Consider the following 18828-nt stretch of genomic DNA (forward strand, 5'->3'; position numbering starts at 1 on the left):
GTGATTGTGGAGGCAGTGGCTTTTATATGAAAACTCTTGATAAAATTTGTTTTGGCTTATTTTCCTTTCTATAAGCAGGAATTACATTGTACCTGTAACAGCTTATAAGGCTTCACAAATTCAGCAAAGAAATATATATTTTTTTGAAATGTCATTTTTATGTTAACATTCTTATGAAAAGATATTTGCCTTACAGTCCCATAAATCTGTAAACCATGTGAAATACAGGAAGCTGCCACAATATAGGCAAGAGGGTAGTTTAGTTTCTTTCTTCCTTTACCCAGACTAACAGTATAGTTTTGTACTCGACCTGAAGAGCCACCTTGCTCATCTATTACACTTTCTGTTTCTAGCATGTCCTTTACTCTTCGGCATGCAAGGCTGGAATGAGTCTTCTTCCTACATACAAATAACTGTCTTCTATATACAGATGATGAAACACACCTTCACATGTTGGGAGTTCAGGCTAAAGTTGAGAACCAGAAAGCTACAAAAACTCAATTCATGTTTTTTAAATACTTTATATGGTAAAAATACAGCAAAAATATTTTTTGTTCAAAGAGGAAAAAATATACTGCTATGGTCACGGTTCTAAGGGTGATTTAAGTAGTCTCTGGCTCCTCAACTGTGCACTGTAGTGTAGGCTGACTTCAACCACGGCTGCTCCAGCTTCAGTCATTTATCAAAGCTAAAATCATACTGTGGAGAGAAGAAATTCATGTTACTAATGTTTCCTTAGGAATGTTCCTACAGAGTCTTGTGTACAGACTTGCATCCCTAAGGCTCACCAGGGGACACTCATTTGGGTAAAAAGCAATACCTAAAGGGAAGAAGATCTATATTGGGGCACCGAGAGGCTCTAATGTTTCAAGAAAGAAGGAAGGAAGGAAAGAAAGAAACCTGGGGTAGAGGCGAGGGTGGGGAGTATAACCTAAAACCAATGTTGGACTATAGTTGAGGAAAAACAGGCTCTATCCAGGGAAAAAACTTTAATTCTCTATGGAGGTCTCTGCACATGTTGTTCCTACTCCTGGAACCCCTCCTCTCACACCCCACATTCCCCTCAGGCTTCATGACCCCCCCCAGCTCTGGCACCTCCTCTGAGAAGCCAGCCTCTCAGCCTCAGGCAGTGGCCGGGCCTCCTTCCAGAGCTCCTTGGCCTCTGCGTGCCTCAGCTCCTGTCCACTTCCATTTTCCAGGTGACACCCACGTCCTGCCATCAGCAGGGTCCCAACTTTGACACAGGGATTCTGTGCTGCTCCTTTGTATCAAATGCAGTGTCTGACATGTGGTGATCACTCAATAAATATGCCATTAAAACCATCACATTTAACAAGAGTAATAAGACTATCATTTTTAATAGGAATTAGCCTTGCTCTGAGATCAAATGACTAAAAAACACAGAAATACCCTTATATTACTACTGCTAAAAGTGATTAGTTGTCCAAATTTAACCAAACTAAGAGTAAACACTGCATAGCACAAATTAATGGTAGTAACTAATATTTTTTAACGTGTTTTTTAGTCTACTAGAGGTCAGCATAAACCAAAGTGCTTTATGTGCATTATCTCATTTAATCCACATCATAATCCCATGAGGCAGATACTATTATTATCTCATTTTCAGATGAAGAAACTGAGGCACAGAGAGGGTAAGAAACTTGCCCCGGGTCACACTGTGAGGAAGTAGTAGCTTCCACCAGATTAGTAGCCAACAAACTCCAAAGGCATAGATTCCACCAATCTCTAAAGAAGATGGGCATTTTTTTCCCTTTAATTCTATTTAACAAACCCCAAGTGTCCACCACGTGCCAAGACGCAAGGCACCATGCAAGTAGTGGCAAGTGATATAGAAGGAGCAGCATAAATCCCTACATTAGAAATTGGTGATTCAGAATTATAAACACTTTTTAAAAACAACAACCAAAAGGTAAGAGAAAAGTGTTACAAGGACATCTTCTGAGATTACTCTTCCATCCTGAACCCCTGGGCTACAAGGGAAATGCCAAGGAATAAGGTAATAGCACCATGGCTAAAAATGATAAGCTAAGAAGGGAAGGGGAAAGAAAGAAAAAGAAAGGATGCATTCAGTTAGGAATGTAGCTCCTCAGTCAAACCAGTTTTATAGGTTGCCTATCTTTTATTTCATTGTAAAGGACCCTTCCTTAAACCTGCCCTCAACCGCTTTCTGATTCTTCCAATCCCCAGTCTTCATTCCATCATCCCATCTCTTTAAATTCAATAGCTAAGAACTAAGGAAGTCTTGTCAATTTTAAAATCCTACGACTTTGAGTCTACTAAGCAAGATACTGCTCCCTAACCCTATGTTTACACCTGGAAGTGTGACTACACTGGCTTTGCCCCTAGATGTCTCCAGAAGCTCACATTATCAAGACTCAGGAGGTGTCCACTCTAGTTTACTCTCCAAAAGCGTAAAACCTGGAGGGGAGAGCAGGATAAAGAAACGATAACCACCTTGCTTTTTGCCTCTGACAAAAGGAAGGGAACATATATGATGGTAATGATACCTTCATATGGTTTGACTTTAAAAGTAATAAAAATGAGAACAGATGTATCATTGTATTGTTAATATTAAACTTCTTTGCTCTTTATTCTTTATGCTGGGATCTTTGCATCTTTAATGCTAGGATTAAAAATTAAACACATTGGCAATAAGATAGGGTATGAGAACCAGAAACTGATACTAGTGTACTTTTTTGGTCCCTATTTTTTAAAATATAGGAAAGCAAATAAAATAAACAGTAAAAAGGAAACCATCTAAACTCTAATTTCAACTTAATCTATGCTAGTGGGTGGAATTAGCACAGCAAAAGAATTTTAGGAAGCCTGCTTTTTCAGGCAGAGGCTAAAGTGGCTCTGACTTCCAGGCTATTTCAGAAAAAAATAGCAATTTTTAGAAATCCTTATCTATGTACAATTTCTAATTATTAGGACTCTTTTGAGTGACAAGAGTTTAGTTCAGTATAAGTTTTTTCCTACTAGTCTTATGCCCATGTGAAAATTAAAATTTACCTCAGGAAAACAAATATAATTGAGCTTGGATACAAAAGTTAAGCCTTGACTTCTAGCCTCTTAAAGGCTTAATCAAATCATACACACGCATACACACGCATGACAATTTTTTTTCTATTCTTTGGTCTATCCTATGGGTCTATAATGGGTAAAGAAAGAAGTGGCATGTTATCTCTAAAATTTTAGGTAATAAATGTAATTTTAAAACAGGATAGCATAAGGCTTGCAGTGTCTGACAGCTAATCCTTCATATTAATTCTTACTTCCAATCTAACTGGAAGACTGATGCAATCTTACCAGAACAGACCACTTGCATCTTGGAGAGAAGGCCATCACACCTAAATTCCCTAACACCAAGAAAGATCAGCCCAGTATGGATAAAAGTTGTTGAGAGCTGCTATCAGTGGTCTGACACCCAGAAGACCCATGAGTGGGAAAGTCTCTGGGAGTACATTTAGAAATGCTTAAAACAGGCAATAAGACCTCATAACTGGACACTAGGGCAGGGAAAGAAGAGCAAAGACAGTTTTAACCATGTGGACAGCCTCAAGAGCTAAGGAGTAACTAATAACATGGAGTACCTCTACTGCAGGTCAGGCAGAATGCTGATTCAATGACATGACATAAACAAAAAATCTACGTAAGTCACAAGAAATTCACATAACCCTCAAAAGTTCTGCAATGTCCAAATAAAATCTCAAGGAACAGTAATATCTCACCCATCAAAAGCAGGCATGGCATCCAGGGAAATGCCAAGAGGACTGTAAACTCACCTGTAAAGATACATGAAGAAACAGAGCAGGTGGAAACCAAGTTTGATCATGGCTTCTTTCATGTGTGACTTCAGCTGCCCTCGATTGTGTATTTCTGTTGGATCAAATACTCCCATGTTACCACTTGGCACCATAATGTACCTGATAAATTAAAGGATGTACATACATTAGAAAGAAAATCAAACCATCAGCACAAACATTGAAAAATAAGTAACCAGTAATAATCAAACTTTAAAGATGAATCAGTTCAGTTCAGTTTAGTCACTCAGTCGTGTCCGACTCTTTGCAACCCCATGAATCGCAGCATGCCAGGCCTCCCTGTCCACCACCAACTCCTGGAGTCTACCCAAACCCGTGTCCATCGAGTTGGTGATGCCATCCAACCATCTCATCCTCTGTCGTCCCCTTCTCCTCCTGCCCTCAATCTTTCCCAGCATTAGGGTCTTTTCCAATGAGTCAACTCTTCGCATGAGGTGGCCAAAGTATTGGAGTTTCAGCTTCAACATCAGTCCTTCCAATGAACACCAAGGACTGATCTCCTTTAGGATGGACTGGTTGGATCTTCTTGCAGTCCACGGGACTCTCAAGAGCCTTCTCCAACACCACAGTTCAAAAGCATCAATTCTTCGGCGCTCAGTTTTCTTCACCGTCCAACTCTCACATCCATACATGACCACTGAAAAAACCATAGCCTTGACTAGACGGACCTTTGTTGGCAAAGTAATGTCTCTGCTTTTAAATATGCTATCTAGGTTGGTCATAACCTTCCTTCCAAGGAGTAAGCATCTTTTAATTTCATGGCTGCAATCACTATCTGCAGTGATTTTGGAGCCCAAAAAAATAAAGTCTGACACTGTTTCCCCATGTATTTGCCATGAAGTGATGGGACCAGATGCCATGATCTTAGTGTTCTGAACGTTGAGCTTTAAGCCAACTTTTTTACTCTCCTCTTTCACTTTCATCAAGAGGCTCTTTAGTTCTTCGCTTTCTGCCATAAGGGTGGTGTCATCTGCATATCTGAGATTATTGATATTTCTCCCGGCAATCTTGATTGCAGCTTGTGTTTCTTCCAGCCCAGCGTTTCTCATGATGTACTCTGCATATAAGTTAAATAAGCAGGGTGACAATATACAGCCTTGACGTACTCCTTTTCCTATTTGGAACCAGTCTGTTGTTCCACGTCCAGTTCTAACTGTTGCTTCCTGACCTGCATACAGGTTTCTCAAGAGACAGGTCAGATGGTCTGGTATTCCCATCTCTTTCAGAATTTTCCACAGTTTATTGTGATCCACTCAGTCAAAGGCTTTGACATAGTCAATAAAGCAGAAATAGATGTTTTTCTGGAACTCTCTTGCTTTTTCGATGATCCATCAGATGTTGGCAATTTGATCTCTGGTTCCTCTGCCTTTTCTAAAACCAGCTTGAACATCTGCAAGTTCACGGTTCAAGATGAATCAGTCATAGTTATATTCAGACCATATACTGACAGGGTATTATAATGATATCACAGGTCATGACTTAAGTTTTCCTTTGAAAGATACAATATTATTAATTTTTGGTATAATTTCTGCCCTCTGAAGTAAATCCACTAAAATTCTAGAGAAGGATATTTTATGTAGTAAGACCCTTTTACTTATTTTTTGTAGAAAACTACTCAAATCAGTAATACCTATAGCCGTCTTCCATGAGACAAGTGAAAGGGGCCGCAAAAACCAAACCAACTCGATCAAGTTCTTAGAAATTTCTTCATCTACAAAGTTCTAAATTAATTAATGCAATTCCCTTCACTTTCACAACATGTTTGTAAGGAAGAGTAGTGTCAAACATAATTATTCCCATTTCACAGATGACACTAAAAAGAGAAATTCTACATCCAGAATGCATGCTAAGCTGCTTCAGTCGTCACTGACTCTTTGTGACCCTACATGCACTAGCCCACCAGGCTCCTCTATCCATGGGATTCTCCAGGCAAGAATAGTACAGTGGGTTGCCATTTCCTACTCAAGGGAATCTTCCTGACCCAGGGATAGAACCTGCATCTCTTACGTTTCCTGCATAGGCAGATTCTTTACCACTAGTGCAACTTGGGAAACCCAGAATAGAAACCTCATATTTGATTCTCCTGCTGATCAACAGATGTGTCTCAATCTGCATGGTAAATAAACAGTACTTACCTTAAAAGAGCAATTTCAAGAAGACAGAAATGATTTAGAATAAATGCTACTGTGGTAAAATAAAACTCTTCTTCAATGAAGACTATAAGTGGATAGCTCAGACACAAACGCAGTGCCTAACTTTACAGGACTCTTAAAAAATGATTAGATTTATACTAGAAAATTACTAGAGTTAATCAATGAATATAGTAAAGTTGCAGGATATAAAATTAACACACAGAAATCCCTTGCATTCCTATACTCCAATAATGAGAAAACAGAAAGAGAAATTAAGGAAACAATACCATTCACCATTGCAACAAAAAGAATAAAATACTTAGGAATATATCTACCTAAAGAAACAAAAGACTTATATATAGAAAACTATAAAACACTGAGGAAAGAAATCAAAGAGGACACAAACAGATGGAGAAATATACCGTGTTCATGGATTGGAAGAATTAATATAGTGAAAATGAGTATACGACCCAAAGCAATCTATAGATTCAATGCAATCCCTATCAAGCTACCAATGGTATTTTTCACAGAACTAGAACAAATCATCTCACAATTTGTATGGAAATACACGAAACCTCGAATAGCCAAAGCAATCTTGAGGAAGAAGAATGGAACTGGAGGAATCAACCTGCCTGACTTCAGGCTCTACTACAAAGCCACAGTCATCAAGACAGTATGGTACTGGCACAAAGATAGAAATATAGATCAATGGAACAAAATAGAAAGCCCAGAGATAAACCCACGCACCTATGGACACCTTATCTTCGACAAAGGAGGCAAGAATATACAATGGAGAAAAGACAATCTCTTTAACAAGTGGTACTGGGAAAACTGGTCAACCACTTGTAAAAGAATGAAACTAGAACACTTCCTAACACCGTACACAAAAATAAACTCAAAGTGGATTAAAGATCTAAACGTAAGACCAGAAACTATAAAACTCCTAGAGGAAAACATAGGCAAAACACTCTCCGACATAAATCACAGCAGGATCCTCCATGACCCACCTCCCAGAATATTGGAAATAAAAGCAAAAATAAACAAATGGGACCTAATTAAAATTAAAAGCTTTTGCACAACAAAGGAAACTATAAGCAAGGTGAAAAGACAGCCTTCAGAATGGGAGAAAATAATAGCAAACGAAGCAACAGACAAACAATTAACCTCAAAAATATACAATCAACTCCTGCAGCTGAATTCCAGAAAAATAAACGACCCAATCAAAAAATGGGCCAAAGAACTAAACAGACATTTCTCCAAAGAAGACATACAGATGGCTAACAAACACATGAAAAGATGCTCAACATCACTCATTATTAGAGAAATGCAAATCAAAACCACAATGAGGTACCATTTCACACCAGTCAGAATGGCTGCTATCCAAAAGTCTACAAGCAATAAATGCTGGAGAGGGTGTGGAGAAAAGGGAACCCTCTTACACTGTTGGTGGGAATGCAAACTAGTACAGCCACTATGGAGAACAGTGTGGAGATTCCTTAAAAAACTGGGAATAGAACTGCCATATGACCCAGCAATCCCACTGCTGGGCATACACACCGAGGAAACCAGAATTGAAAGAGACGCGTGTACCCCAATGTTCATCGCAGCACTGTTTACAATAGCCAGGACATGGAAGCAACCTAGATGTCCATCAGCAGACGAATGGATAAGGAAGCTGTGGTACATATACACAATGGAATATTACTCAGCCATTAAAAAAAAATACATTTGAATCGGTTCTACTGAGATGGATGAAACTGGAGCCCATTTTACAGAGTGAAGTAAGCCAGAAAGAAAAACAACAATACAGTATACTAATGCATATATATGGAATTTGAAAGATGGTAACGATAACTCTATATGCGAGACAGAATAAGAGACACAGATGCATAGAACAATTTTATGGACTCTGAGGGAGAAGGTGAGGGTGGGACGTTCTGGGAGAATAGCATTGAAACATGTATATTATCATATGTGAAACAGAACACCATTCCATGTTCGATGCATGAGACAAGGGCTCAGGGCCGGGGCAATGGGATGACTCAGAGGGATGGGATGGGGAGGGAGGTGGGTGGGGGGTCCAGGAAGGGGAACACATGTAGACCCATCGCTGATTCATGTCAATGTATGGCAAAAGCTATTACAATATTGTAAAGTAATTAGCCCCCAACTAAAATAAATAAATTTATAAAAAAAAATGATTAGATTTAATTAAAATAAAAATTTTGTTTAGATTTAATTTAAATCTAAATATTAAATTAAATAATACTGTTTTGACAAATAAGAACTGTACTTTTTATAGTGATGGAGGTATGACCACATTGGGGGGAGGAGAATAGGGCTACAAAGTCAGTACAAAAGATAAAGGGCATGGAAAGCACACACTTAGTCCCTAAACCAGACCAATTCAATTCAGTGTTCCCACAGACTCAGACTCAAACTTAAAACATCTTGAAGACACTGCGTTTAACATACTGTGAAGTCTACGGGGCTCTTGATAACATACATTTCATATTTATGGAATACCGCTGTGTACATAGTATTACAAATGATAATTTTCTTCCTCAATGATTCCTTTTACAAGTAAGAAAACTGGGTAATTTTGAGAGCATCAGTGAGCTTAAGCATCTGAGCTTCGGGATTCACACTGAACTATCTGCACAACATGCATGTCCTAACCTAGTACTGTTAATAACCTCTTCCTTCTCTCATGTCCAAGCTTCTTCTAGTCCAACCTTGGGCTCCTCACCATTAGGTTTCTCAATTATGACTTTTGTCAAATGCAAATGGCTCTCTGAGTTCCACAAATCTTAAATTTTCCCTCAAATCCTAGTAGCCCAAATGAATATCTGGATAACATTTTTACATTATCTAACATGCAAGATTTAAAATGAAATTTTCTTCAGAGCATTTCATGTACACTATAGCTAAAAACTGCAGATATAAATAATAAAGACCTTATATTCTCAGGTTTTTGATTATTCATAAAGAAAAAAGGTAGATAATGAAAAAAAAAGTCTTTAGACAGTGCAACTAAACATTAAATATTTTTTTAATTTACACATGTAAATTTGTGTTTTTACTACAAGACTGAGCCATGCAAATTGCTACTTGCCCAATACACCAAAGTGAACAAAAATGTATGCTGATTTAATGATGCATTCTATCATTTATGACTAGCATATGTTTTACTGGAGAAAAGAAAGCTGTCAAATCTTCTTAAATTTTTTTCTCTAAACAAAACAATAAACAAAAAGTACTCACCGATATATATTCCAGGCGGCAACAGGCAAGTTGAGAAGGAAGATGAACCAGTGCAATGAAATGAGCATTAGCACAGTGACAAGAGTATGGCCAACCAATTCTGGAATTACCCACTGCAAGGGAAGAACAGTTATTACACCTCATGTTGTGTTCCTCCTAAATGTACATGTTACTTGAAGCTAAATCGAAGGAGTACAGAAATCTTTCAAGCTAGTATTTCAAGATTATTTTTAGACTCAGATGTCCCAGATTTGCATACTGCTATCACTGCTTACCCCCTGCCAATACATCAGGACATAGCTTAAAAATAATGCACTTGAACTTTAATTACATTTCATCCTGAGCATAGGTTCAGATTCATTCACTAAGCAGGTACGAATGACAACTAGAGAAAAAACAGAATATTATTTACTCTCTATTCCAATATCTGTGCTAAAATCTCTTACTCTAATTTGGAATGGTTTATATCCACATTCATGCTGCCTTTCAAGTCACAATATCTATCTACATTTCCAAGCTCCAGAACTCTGGGGAAAATAATCTCACATTTACAAAAAAAAGTACTTTAACAGCTTACAATATCAGCTCAAAGTTGAACAAATATGAAAAGGACCAGGATAAAAGAATCCCAGACTATTGCTTTTATAGCACCCAATGCCCGTATCTATGCTCTTTATTGTGCAATATTCTAGTTCTCATGTACCAACAGCTACTGTGGCAGGCTCTCAATTCACCAATAGTCTTCCTCTCCTATGAGTAGAAAATGTTTCTTCTTTTTGTTGTTGTTTTTTTTTTTTGAGACTTTTCTTTTAATGGAAGTTAACAGCTAGTATTTATGGAGCCAGAAACTGGCACTCCCAATTTGCAGAAAGGAGGAAAATAAAACTCAAAAGAGAGATTAAGTAACTTGCCCAAGGTAACACAACTACGTAGTGGCAGGGCAATATAACAGAAGCTCAGACTCACTGGCCCCAGGTCTCCTGCATTTAGATTTTAGAAACATTTGGGGGCGGGGGTTGAGGGCACACTGCTGGGAGGCTTGTGGAATCTTAGTTCTGCCATCAGGGATTAAACTCGCACCTTGGCAGTGAAAAGGGCAGAGTCCTAACCACTGGACCATCAGGGAATTTATTCCCTCAGAAAGTTTTTTTTTTGGCTACTTTTTTTTTTTAATAAACAAAGAAGGGATTTTCTGGGCCTTAAACCTAATTTGCAATCAACAAGGACATTTTTTAATATGTAAATGTATTTTTAAAGTGTAACCAATTTAACATAATGCTAGAATGGCAACCAACTCCAGTATTCTTGCCTGGAGAATTCTATGGACAGAAGAGCCTGGAGAACTACAGTCTGTGGGGTCTCAAAGAGTGGAACACAACTGAGCTACTAACACACACACATAGTATGTGTAACCTGCAAAGTCAAATAAACCTGGAGTAAAACCTATGCTCTATCCTATTTATTAGCTGTGCAATTTTAGGAAGTTACCTACCCTCTCTAAATCATGATTTCCTCATCTGTAAAATGGAGATAATAATACCTACACCTCAAAAGGTTGTTATAGAGAATTAGACCAAATAACATACATAAGCCACATGCTAAGTAAGCACTCAATAAATGTTAGCTGATGTTACTACTACTACTCCCCTCCATGTTATCAAACCCACGCAGCAGTAGCTTTCAAACTTTGAACTTCTTACTATGGGCTGCACTTTGTTTTACATAAACACAAACCTAAAACAAAAGTTTCAGGAAGCGATACTTGACCTTATTACACTTGGTTTACTGACTTTCAACCAAGTCCTCTGTTCTCTTCCCTCATTAATAATGTGCTCTTCCCCTAACTTGTTCTCAGAATGCTAGCCGGAGGCTTGTTACCACCCAGGCAGGAGTTTGGAGGATCCTTCTCTGGAGTGCCTTAATGACACAAGAGAAAACACCTACAAAAACTGCCATTTCAGGTACCCCCAAAAAGGCAGAAACCAATTACCCTCAGTGAAGTATACCTATCAGTCAACAGCCTGGACCACCCAATGAGCTTCCAATGAGTATTTTAGTGTTTTACCATGAAGTATGACCAGACAGCCACAGATCAGAAATTGAGGAAAGCCCTCAGTATGAAATAAGGGGGAAAGAGAAACGAACTTGGAAAAAACAGATATAATGTAGGAAGCAGAAGGAAATTTCAAAAACTACTATAATCAATATCCCAAAGAGATAAAGCATGAACCAAGAGAACAAAAAGCTCTTAGAAATTAAAGTTCAACATAAACTATATACATACTAGAAAATTCAGAAGATAAACAAGAGCAAATCTTACAAGAAGGCAGGAAAAAAACTAAAGGGACAAGAATAAGAAAAAAGAACTGGCAGATCAACCCAGCAGATAAACATCCAGCAAATCCAAGTAGCTGAAAAAGAAGAGAGAAAATACAGGGGGAAGACATTATCAAAGAAAAAAGAAAATTTACCAGACTTAAGGAACCTCTCAGAAGCCCAATGAATGAATGAAACAATGAGTGAAAAGGCCTAAACAAAGGTATACCACTGCAAAATTCCAAAACACCGAGGATTACCAAAAATAAATAATAAAAAACACCAAGGATAAAGAAAAGATTCTAAAGCTTCTGGAAAGGATGGAGGTGAGGGTGGGGGGAAAGGGGAGAGAGAGATCCCATCCAAAGGACAAGAAATCAAAATGCACCAGATTTCCCAACCTTATCAACACTGGAAGTTAAGACTTTGATCAAGCAAACTCTGAAAAAAAAGCAGTCTTTTCTAACCTAGAATTCTATACTCAGAGAAACTGTCAATCAAGGGAAAGGATTAGACATTTTCAAACATGCAAGGTCTCAAAAAATTTAATTCCCATGTACCGAATCTCAAGAAGCTACTTCAGCAAAATGAGGTAGTAAGCCAAGAGAAAAGAAGACATGATTTCCAAGAATCGGGAGATCCAACCAGGAGTCCCAAGATGGAAGCTGTGAAAAGGTCTAAGAGCAACCACTCCAGACTATAGCAAGAGGATGGAGGTCTTAAGGAGAAATGTCACCTGGAAAAAAACAACTGATAGATTATTTTATGTTTGAACCATGTAGAAAATAGTACTGAAAGACTTTAAAGATGTTATCTGAAAAGACAAGTTATCCAAAAAAAAAAAAATTAGAAAGAAAAATATGATCACTGTCTGCCATAAGGCTCAGCAATAAAAAATATTATTATAATAGTACATCATAATGATATAAACATTAAATATGAACTTACCTGCAAACAGAAATAGAAAAACAGGAGTCATGTTTAGAATAGAAGTTGGTACTTAAGAACAAAATCTACCATATCGACTCAGAATTCGATAGACAATGTGTAAAATTGATAAATCAAGAAGTAGTGAGAGTTCCCTGGCGGCCTAGTGGTTAGGATTCTGGGCTTTCACTGCCTGGGTTCAATTCCTGGTAGGGGAACTGAGATCCTGCAACCCATACAGTAGAGTTAAAAAAAAAAAAAAAAAAAAAAGAAATAGCATTGTAAGCACATAGAGAAATATGGATGTAAATATCAGAAAAAAATTAACAATTCAAGTGTTGAAGTCAGTTGCCCCTCAAAAGCAAGATAGATACGATTTTAAAGGTTCAGGAAGGGTCTGGTGTTTTCACTGTGAGCTTTCTAATACTCTGACTTTAGTTGTGTGCAAGTATAACTTTCACAAAAACAAACACTAAAAAAAAAACTACTTAACTTCAAATTGAAGGAGTTACTTTCTCAATAGAAGAATCCAGGTAATCTTTTGTTTGTACTTAGATTTTTATTTTTGAAAAAGAAAGCCCACAAAATATCCACCAAAAATACTGAGTAAGCAAGAAACATGAAACACACATACACATATACATATATGAGATGGATTTTCTCTCTCAGTAAAAAACTATTCTTCTAAAGATGAGGAGGCCTATTCAACCATATTTCAATTTTTTAAAAGGGGGGAAGACCCTGCCTGGCACAGAGGAGGATTTTAATTTTTTTAATTAATTTAAATTCTAAAAAAATTAAAAATAAACATGAGGAGGCCTGAAACTAATGAATGTTACATTTCAATTATATCTTGAGGAAAAACGAGAACTCTGAAAGCATACCAGATAAACAAAATCTTTTTATTTAAATCTATCATTGTATTAAACCATATTCTGGAAAACTGGAAGGAAAGAAGGAAGAGAAGGAGAGGAGAGGAGGAATATAATTTGCCAGAAATTGTAACTTTTCAAGTATAACTCTATTTCCCTCATGGGTCAGAGAAACTAAGTAGACTGAAGATGTGAAAAGACCCATGAGAATTTTTAGGTCAAGCCAAAACGTGTTTCTCAGTATTGTATTTTTTTCTCAGCATTGTATTTTTATATATACAATAAAAATATTTTATTGTATATATAAATATTTTACGAAGTTTTTCTTTGGCCGCACTGCACAGCACAGAGTCTTAACCACTGGACCACCAAGGACGTCCCCTTTACATGAACTTTTATATCCAAAAAACTTTTGTCTACTCATCTCATAAAATGAATCAGGACCAACTGATTTCCTCATACTTAGAGAAGTTGGAAAATTCAAAGTTTTATTGCCAATATAAAGTTTTGATTATATACTAAAGATAAAACAGTCTGAAAACAAATCAACTAATTCAATTTCTCATCGAGCCACAAAAAGGTCATCTTTAATTTAACAAAAGACAGATTGAGCTCTTTCCGGTGAGCAGGAAGGAAGGGGTTTGCACACAAAAGACAAAAACAATTACCTGATAATGAACCTTTACTAGTCTGAGTAATGGACAAAGGGACAAGGAAAAAGTGTAAAGAAACAAAATTTCAAGTTAAGTCTTCTGGTATGCTTTCATGATCTAAAAATATTCCAAAGCACAGGAGCTCCACCAACATCTCAGTGTATACCAAATACACATATGCTGACTATGTATAACAATCTCTAGCACAGAAAATGGAGAACTGTCTTCAAGGCCAAACAACGAGGAAAGAAATGTCTTACCTTGTTTAATTTTGAGCAACATGATCTAGCATTAATGTAATCACATTCTAAATCAGACAGTGTAATTATCTGATGATCAAGATAAGGAATTATTAGATTTCTTTTATAATAACTATTTAAGTTTCAGAAAGCAACCCCAGTTGCAAGGCAGATTTAGATTTGACTTGAAAAGATTAAGTTCTTTCCTTATAGCTCATTTATTAGACACCTAAATTTTCTCATTTATGTTCTTTCAACAAGTTATTTTCACAAAATAATCCTCTTATTATGTGCAATTCTAATGTGACCCATATCAACATTCCACCAGGATTTCTCAAGTGTCGGAACAGTGGCTACAAGAAATGGAAAATATGACCCATATAAACAGTTTAAATGTTATAAACCTTAATTTCCAATAGTAGAAAAAGTGTTTATTTATGATATATCCATAAAATATCTGAAAACTAAGATATGAAAAAAATAGGACACAAAACTATAAATTCAGTATGGTCGTAAGTTAGCAGCGGTTATGCTTTGAAAGTTGGATTACAGATAGTTTGTTTTCCCAATACTTTTCCCTATTACCAAACTTTCCACAGTAAACATATATTACACTGGACTTACAGAAAAAATGGGTCTTCACAGAAAATGTAAACACACAAATAAAAATCTGAGGGACAGACAGACAAAAAGGAAAAGTCTTCCACTGAATGTGTGGTATTTACTTTAAAATGTTCCCACAGCCTCCTCACACGAGTTGGCAGAAAAATGAGAAAGAAATGGCAAAATGTTGAAAATCACTGAAGTAACAGAAACATGAGATTTATTACACTACTCTACTTTTATGTTTGAAAGTGTCCAATAAAATAGGTAAAAGAAATGCTCTCAAGTAAATTCTATACATTTCCATATGGATAGCCCCCCTATTACCTCAACACAGCTAAAATCAAAATCATCACTTTCTCCCCAAACTGTTTCACCTCCAATTTGTTTTATTTCTGTCAATGACATAAGCATTATTTGTCCAGGCTCAAAATATGGAAAGCTGTTTCTGGATTCTGTTTCATATCTCAGAATCAATTGTTACCAGGTTCTGTCAATCATTTCTTTCTTATGCCACTCACATTAATCCCTCCTTTCACCTGCCCACAATTAGCACCCCACTCCAGATCCAAATGAACCCGTTCTCCAACGGTTTCTTACCTTCCAGTCTTTCCTGTTTTCAACCTACTCTGCAGACTTATCTTCATGACACACCGCTTTGTTTACTTCAAAAAATTGTCAATGGCTCACTATTGCCTAGAGGATAAAAGTGAAAGCCCTTCTCCTTAAGAGTTAAACTCTCCAAAATTGAATCTAATCCAGCCTTTCCAAACCTGACCTTCGGCTGCCACCAAATATCAACATTTTGCTCCAAATGGCCTATTCCTCCATCACCCAGAAATGCCATGAACACATCTGTCTCTGCACCTTTACTCTTGACTATGTCTAATTTTGAATATCCACCCCTTTCCTTCTCTGCATGTTTTCTTCTTGGTTCAAAGTCCAGGAAAACTCTTATTCCTACAAAATGTATACTCTGGTGATTTTCTACCTCTTGGCTCTAGTATTAAGCTTGTACAACTATTCAAAAATACAATATGCTAAATTTCATCAAAACACATCCTGAATGTATCTTAATGTTTAAGTCTAAACTCCACCTAATATGTTTCTATGTACATAAATTTGTGTAAGGCAAGGCTTTTTTTTTTTTTGGCTGTGCTGCCTGGCTTGCAGGATCAGGGATGGAACCCAAGGCCTCAGCAGTGAGAGCACTGAGTTCTAACCACTGAACTGCAGGGGAATTCTCTAGACAAGGTTATTTTAAATTATCAAGACTAGTTTTCCAAACTGCAATAAAAGAAATCCAAGTTTCATTTCTCTGAACTTAAGCTCTAGTTTCTAATGCCACGGGAGAGGTAGATCACCAAAAACTTCCTAAGGGATGCTGCACTTTCAAGTTCCCCAAGCCTAATAAAAGTCAGGGTTCTCCCTTAACAGAAATCATCAGTTAAAGCAAAAACTGCTGTTCAGTGAGGGGTGAGGCCGGAAGGCAGAACAACATTTACTAAGCATTGGCCATGCAGCAGGCATTGAGCTGCTAGATGCTTAGCACACCTCTACGGTGCACACACCTATCTATCTAGAAAGTAAACATTTCCCATTAAAAAAACAAAAAACTGAGGCTTAGAGAGGTAAAACAATGTGCATAGCAAATAACTAGCTAAGCAAGCAGTCTTGATTCCAAGTTTTGTCTCATCCCACTTCGACAGGTTGCCAGTCCATAATAAATTACAAAGCCACACTGAAAAATACTCTGTACAACCATCCTAATGCCAGAATGCTCTGGCAACAAAAAGTTTAATTCTGCCAGAAAGAGACGCATATAATTTCCAAGGGGAAAAAATAAAATGAAGAGTTTCTCATGCTTTTTCTTAGTTTACATTTAATTACTTAAAATTTCATTGTGCATTATTACATCACTGGGTGACAACTAAGACTAGAAGCTTCCTCAAGAGCAAAGTGGTAGCCCCACACGCCTTCTAGAGTTCAACGACCATTTATTAGCCTGGAAAATACAGTTTGAATACTGTAGAGCGAACGGCTATACAAAATATGGAAGTTTTAAACACGCATCGACAGAGAAAACTAAAAGTTGAGAAACGACGGAGAATTAAATCACGTGTATAGATACTGAAATTTATAGATCTGCAACCAACAAGGGCAACGAAATAATCAGCTGTAGCTGTTTTTTAAAACAAACGGTTCCCAGCACTCCCTACAAAACTGCATCGTGAAAGAAACACTTCACCCGCTTTTGAAATGAGTCAACTTCGGGATGTGAAAGGTTCCCTACAAGTTATAACACCCGCGAGAACAAAGGGGCAGGCAGCGGGGGTGTTGCCCAAAGAATGACAGGAGGCGCCAAATCGCCTCCGGCGGGCTCAGCGCGGGACCGTCCACGAAGAGACCGCCCCCGGGACGTGGGCTCTCGCTCTCCGGACCCCCCGGCCTCAGGCGAAGGGCCGGGCCCGGGGCAGCTGCAAGACAGTGATCCTTCTCTCTCGAGGGCCAAAAAGGAAGTAAACCGCGACCCTCTCCCCCGAGGGCCACAAGGAAAGGCCAAGTGCCAGTGGTGGCTCACGGCAGAGAGGGTCCGGGCGTCGTGGGGGCGAGAGATGGCGGGCAGGCCGGGCCGGGGCGCTTCGAGAGTAAGGCCCGCTCGGACGCCCAGGTGAGGGGCAGAGTTGGGCCACCGAGGCCCTCCTCCAGCCCGGGCTCGCCACATCGGTCCGGCGGACCATGCCAGCTCCCAGGGTACCCGCGCCCGACGCCGGCCACCTCCCTCGTTCCCTCGACCCTGCCCTGGCCCCCACACGGGCCCAACCCCAGCCCGGCCCCTCAGACGGAGGGCCCCAGGCCGGCCTCCGCCCGCCTCAGGCAAGGATACGAAGTACACCGAAAGGAAGATGAGCGTGCAACAGTCGAGGAGAGAGAAGATGAACACCACCGCCTCCATCCTCTTCCTCCGCCGCCGCCGCCGCAGCCGTTGCCACCGCGCCGCTTCTTCCGTCAAACCGGCTCAAGTGACCCGATCAGCCCCGCCCCGTCCCGCCCCCTGATAGTCTTTGCCCTGGCTCGTCTGGGCGTGTAGTCCGCTCCGCCAGGACGCGGCATGCCGGGAGTTGTAGTCCACTTAAAAAAAAAAAACTTTAACTTCCCTATGTCTGATGCATGCTGGGAAATGTGGTTCAGTAGTACGAATACCTGTCAAAGCGGTGGACAGGGTCTCTGTCCTAAATCTGATTATTTCCAGAGATGTGACAAGCAATTAGTCAACAAGTGTTTACTGATCGCTTGTAATCGTCTGGATATTCAGTAGAACTTCTTTGCCATGTGCTAAATTCTTTAGATTCTGCACTGGACCCACTGGATCCCCTCACTTGGGAATGGTAAGAGAATTTCATCTCAAAGCATATATCTAACCTCAACACTCTTGGCTTGACGGTTGAGACTTGCTCTTCCTGATCTCAATTTCTCCGGAGATTTCACAGTCCCTTGCTTATTCTTTGTTACAGCCATGTTTCTCTCCACTCTAGATTTTAAGATCTTTGAAAATTGATTATACTCTCTTATCCATTCATTTACCACAGACTTACCAACTCCACTTCTCTATATGCCAATAACCTCTGTAGACTTCACAGATACAGAAATGAGTAAGGCAGACAGGATGCTGCCCTTATCAGGTGGGTGTGTGGGAGGAACAGACAATAAATAAGCAGCTAAATACAAGAAAAAGATAGCTTAAAAGGGTTATAGGATCTATGAACAAACTTTATGAAAGTCATACATTCATTCAACCAATATTTTATGAATAGCTAGCATATTCCAGGAGAAGGCAATGGACCCCACTCCAGTACTCTTGCCTGGAAAATCCCATGGACGGAGGAGCCTGGCAGGCTACAGTCCATGGGGTCGCTAAGAGTCGGACACGACTGAGCGACTTCACTTTGACTTTTCCCTTTCATGTACTGGAGAAG

At 38.8% G+C, this 18828-nt stretch overlaps 1 protein-coding gene across 4 annotated transcripts; it reads right to left on the minus strand.

Moving 5' to 3' along the window:
- Positions 1 to 505: 505 nt before the first annotated feature.
- Positions 506 to 17891, minus strand: CNIH4 (cornichon family member 4). Of its 4 annotated transcripts, none has more exons than XM_081491567.1 (5): positions 17739 to 17891; positions 14270 to 14338; positions 9242 to 9354; positions 3807 to 3900; positions 506 to 699 (listed from the first exon to the last, which is right to left on the minus strand). In XM_081491567.1, exons 1-5 carry the CDS (start codon positions 17805 to 17807, stop codon positions 676 to 678), a joined length of 369 nt encoding a protein of 122 aa, XP_081347693.1. In that variant the 5' UTR covers positions 17808 to 17891; the 3' UTR covers positions 506 to 675. The 4 variants fall into 4 exon arrangements, 3 of the variants coding, with proteins under 3 accessions (XP_081347693.1, XP_081347692.1, XP_081347694.1); XM_081491566.1 differs by having other exon boundaries at positions 3807 to 3947; XR_014054051.1 differs by lacking the exon at positions 14270 to 14338 and having other exon boundaries at positions 3807 to 3947; positions 15452 to 17891.
- Positions 17892 to 18828: the final 937 nt, after the last annotated feature.

The sequence above is a fragment of the Giraffa tippelskirchi genome, chromosome 5 (assembly GCF_054371585.1).
Source record: "Giraffa tippelskirchi isolate mGirTip1 chromosome 5, T2T-mGirTip1v1.2.pri, whole genome shotgun sequence".
In the NCBI taxonomy this organism is placed as follows: Eukaryota; Metazoa; Chordata; class Mammalia; order Artiodactyla; family Giraffidae; genus Giraffa; species Giraffa tippelskirchi.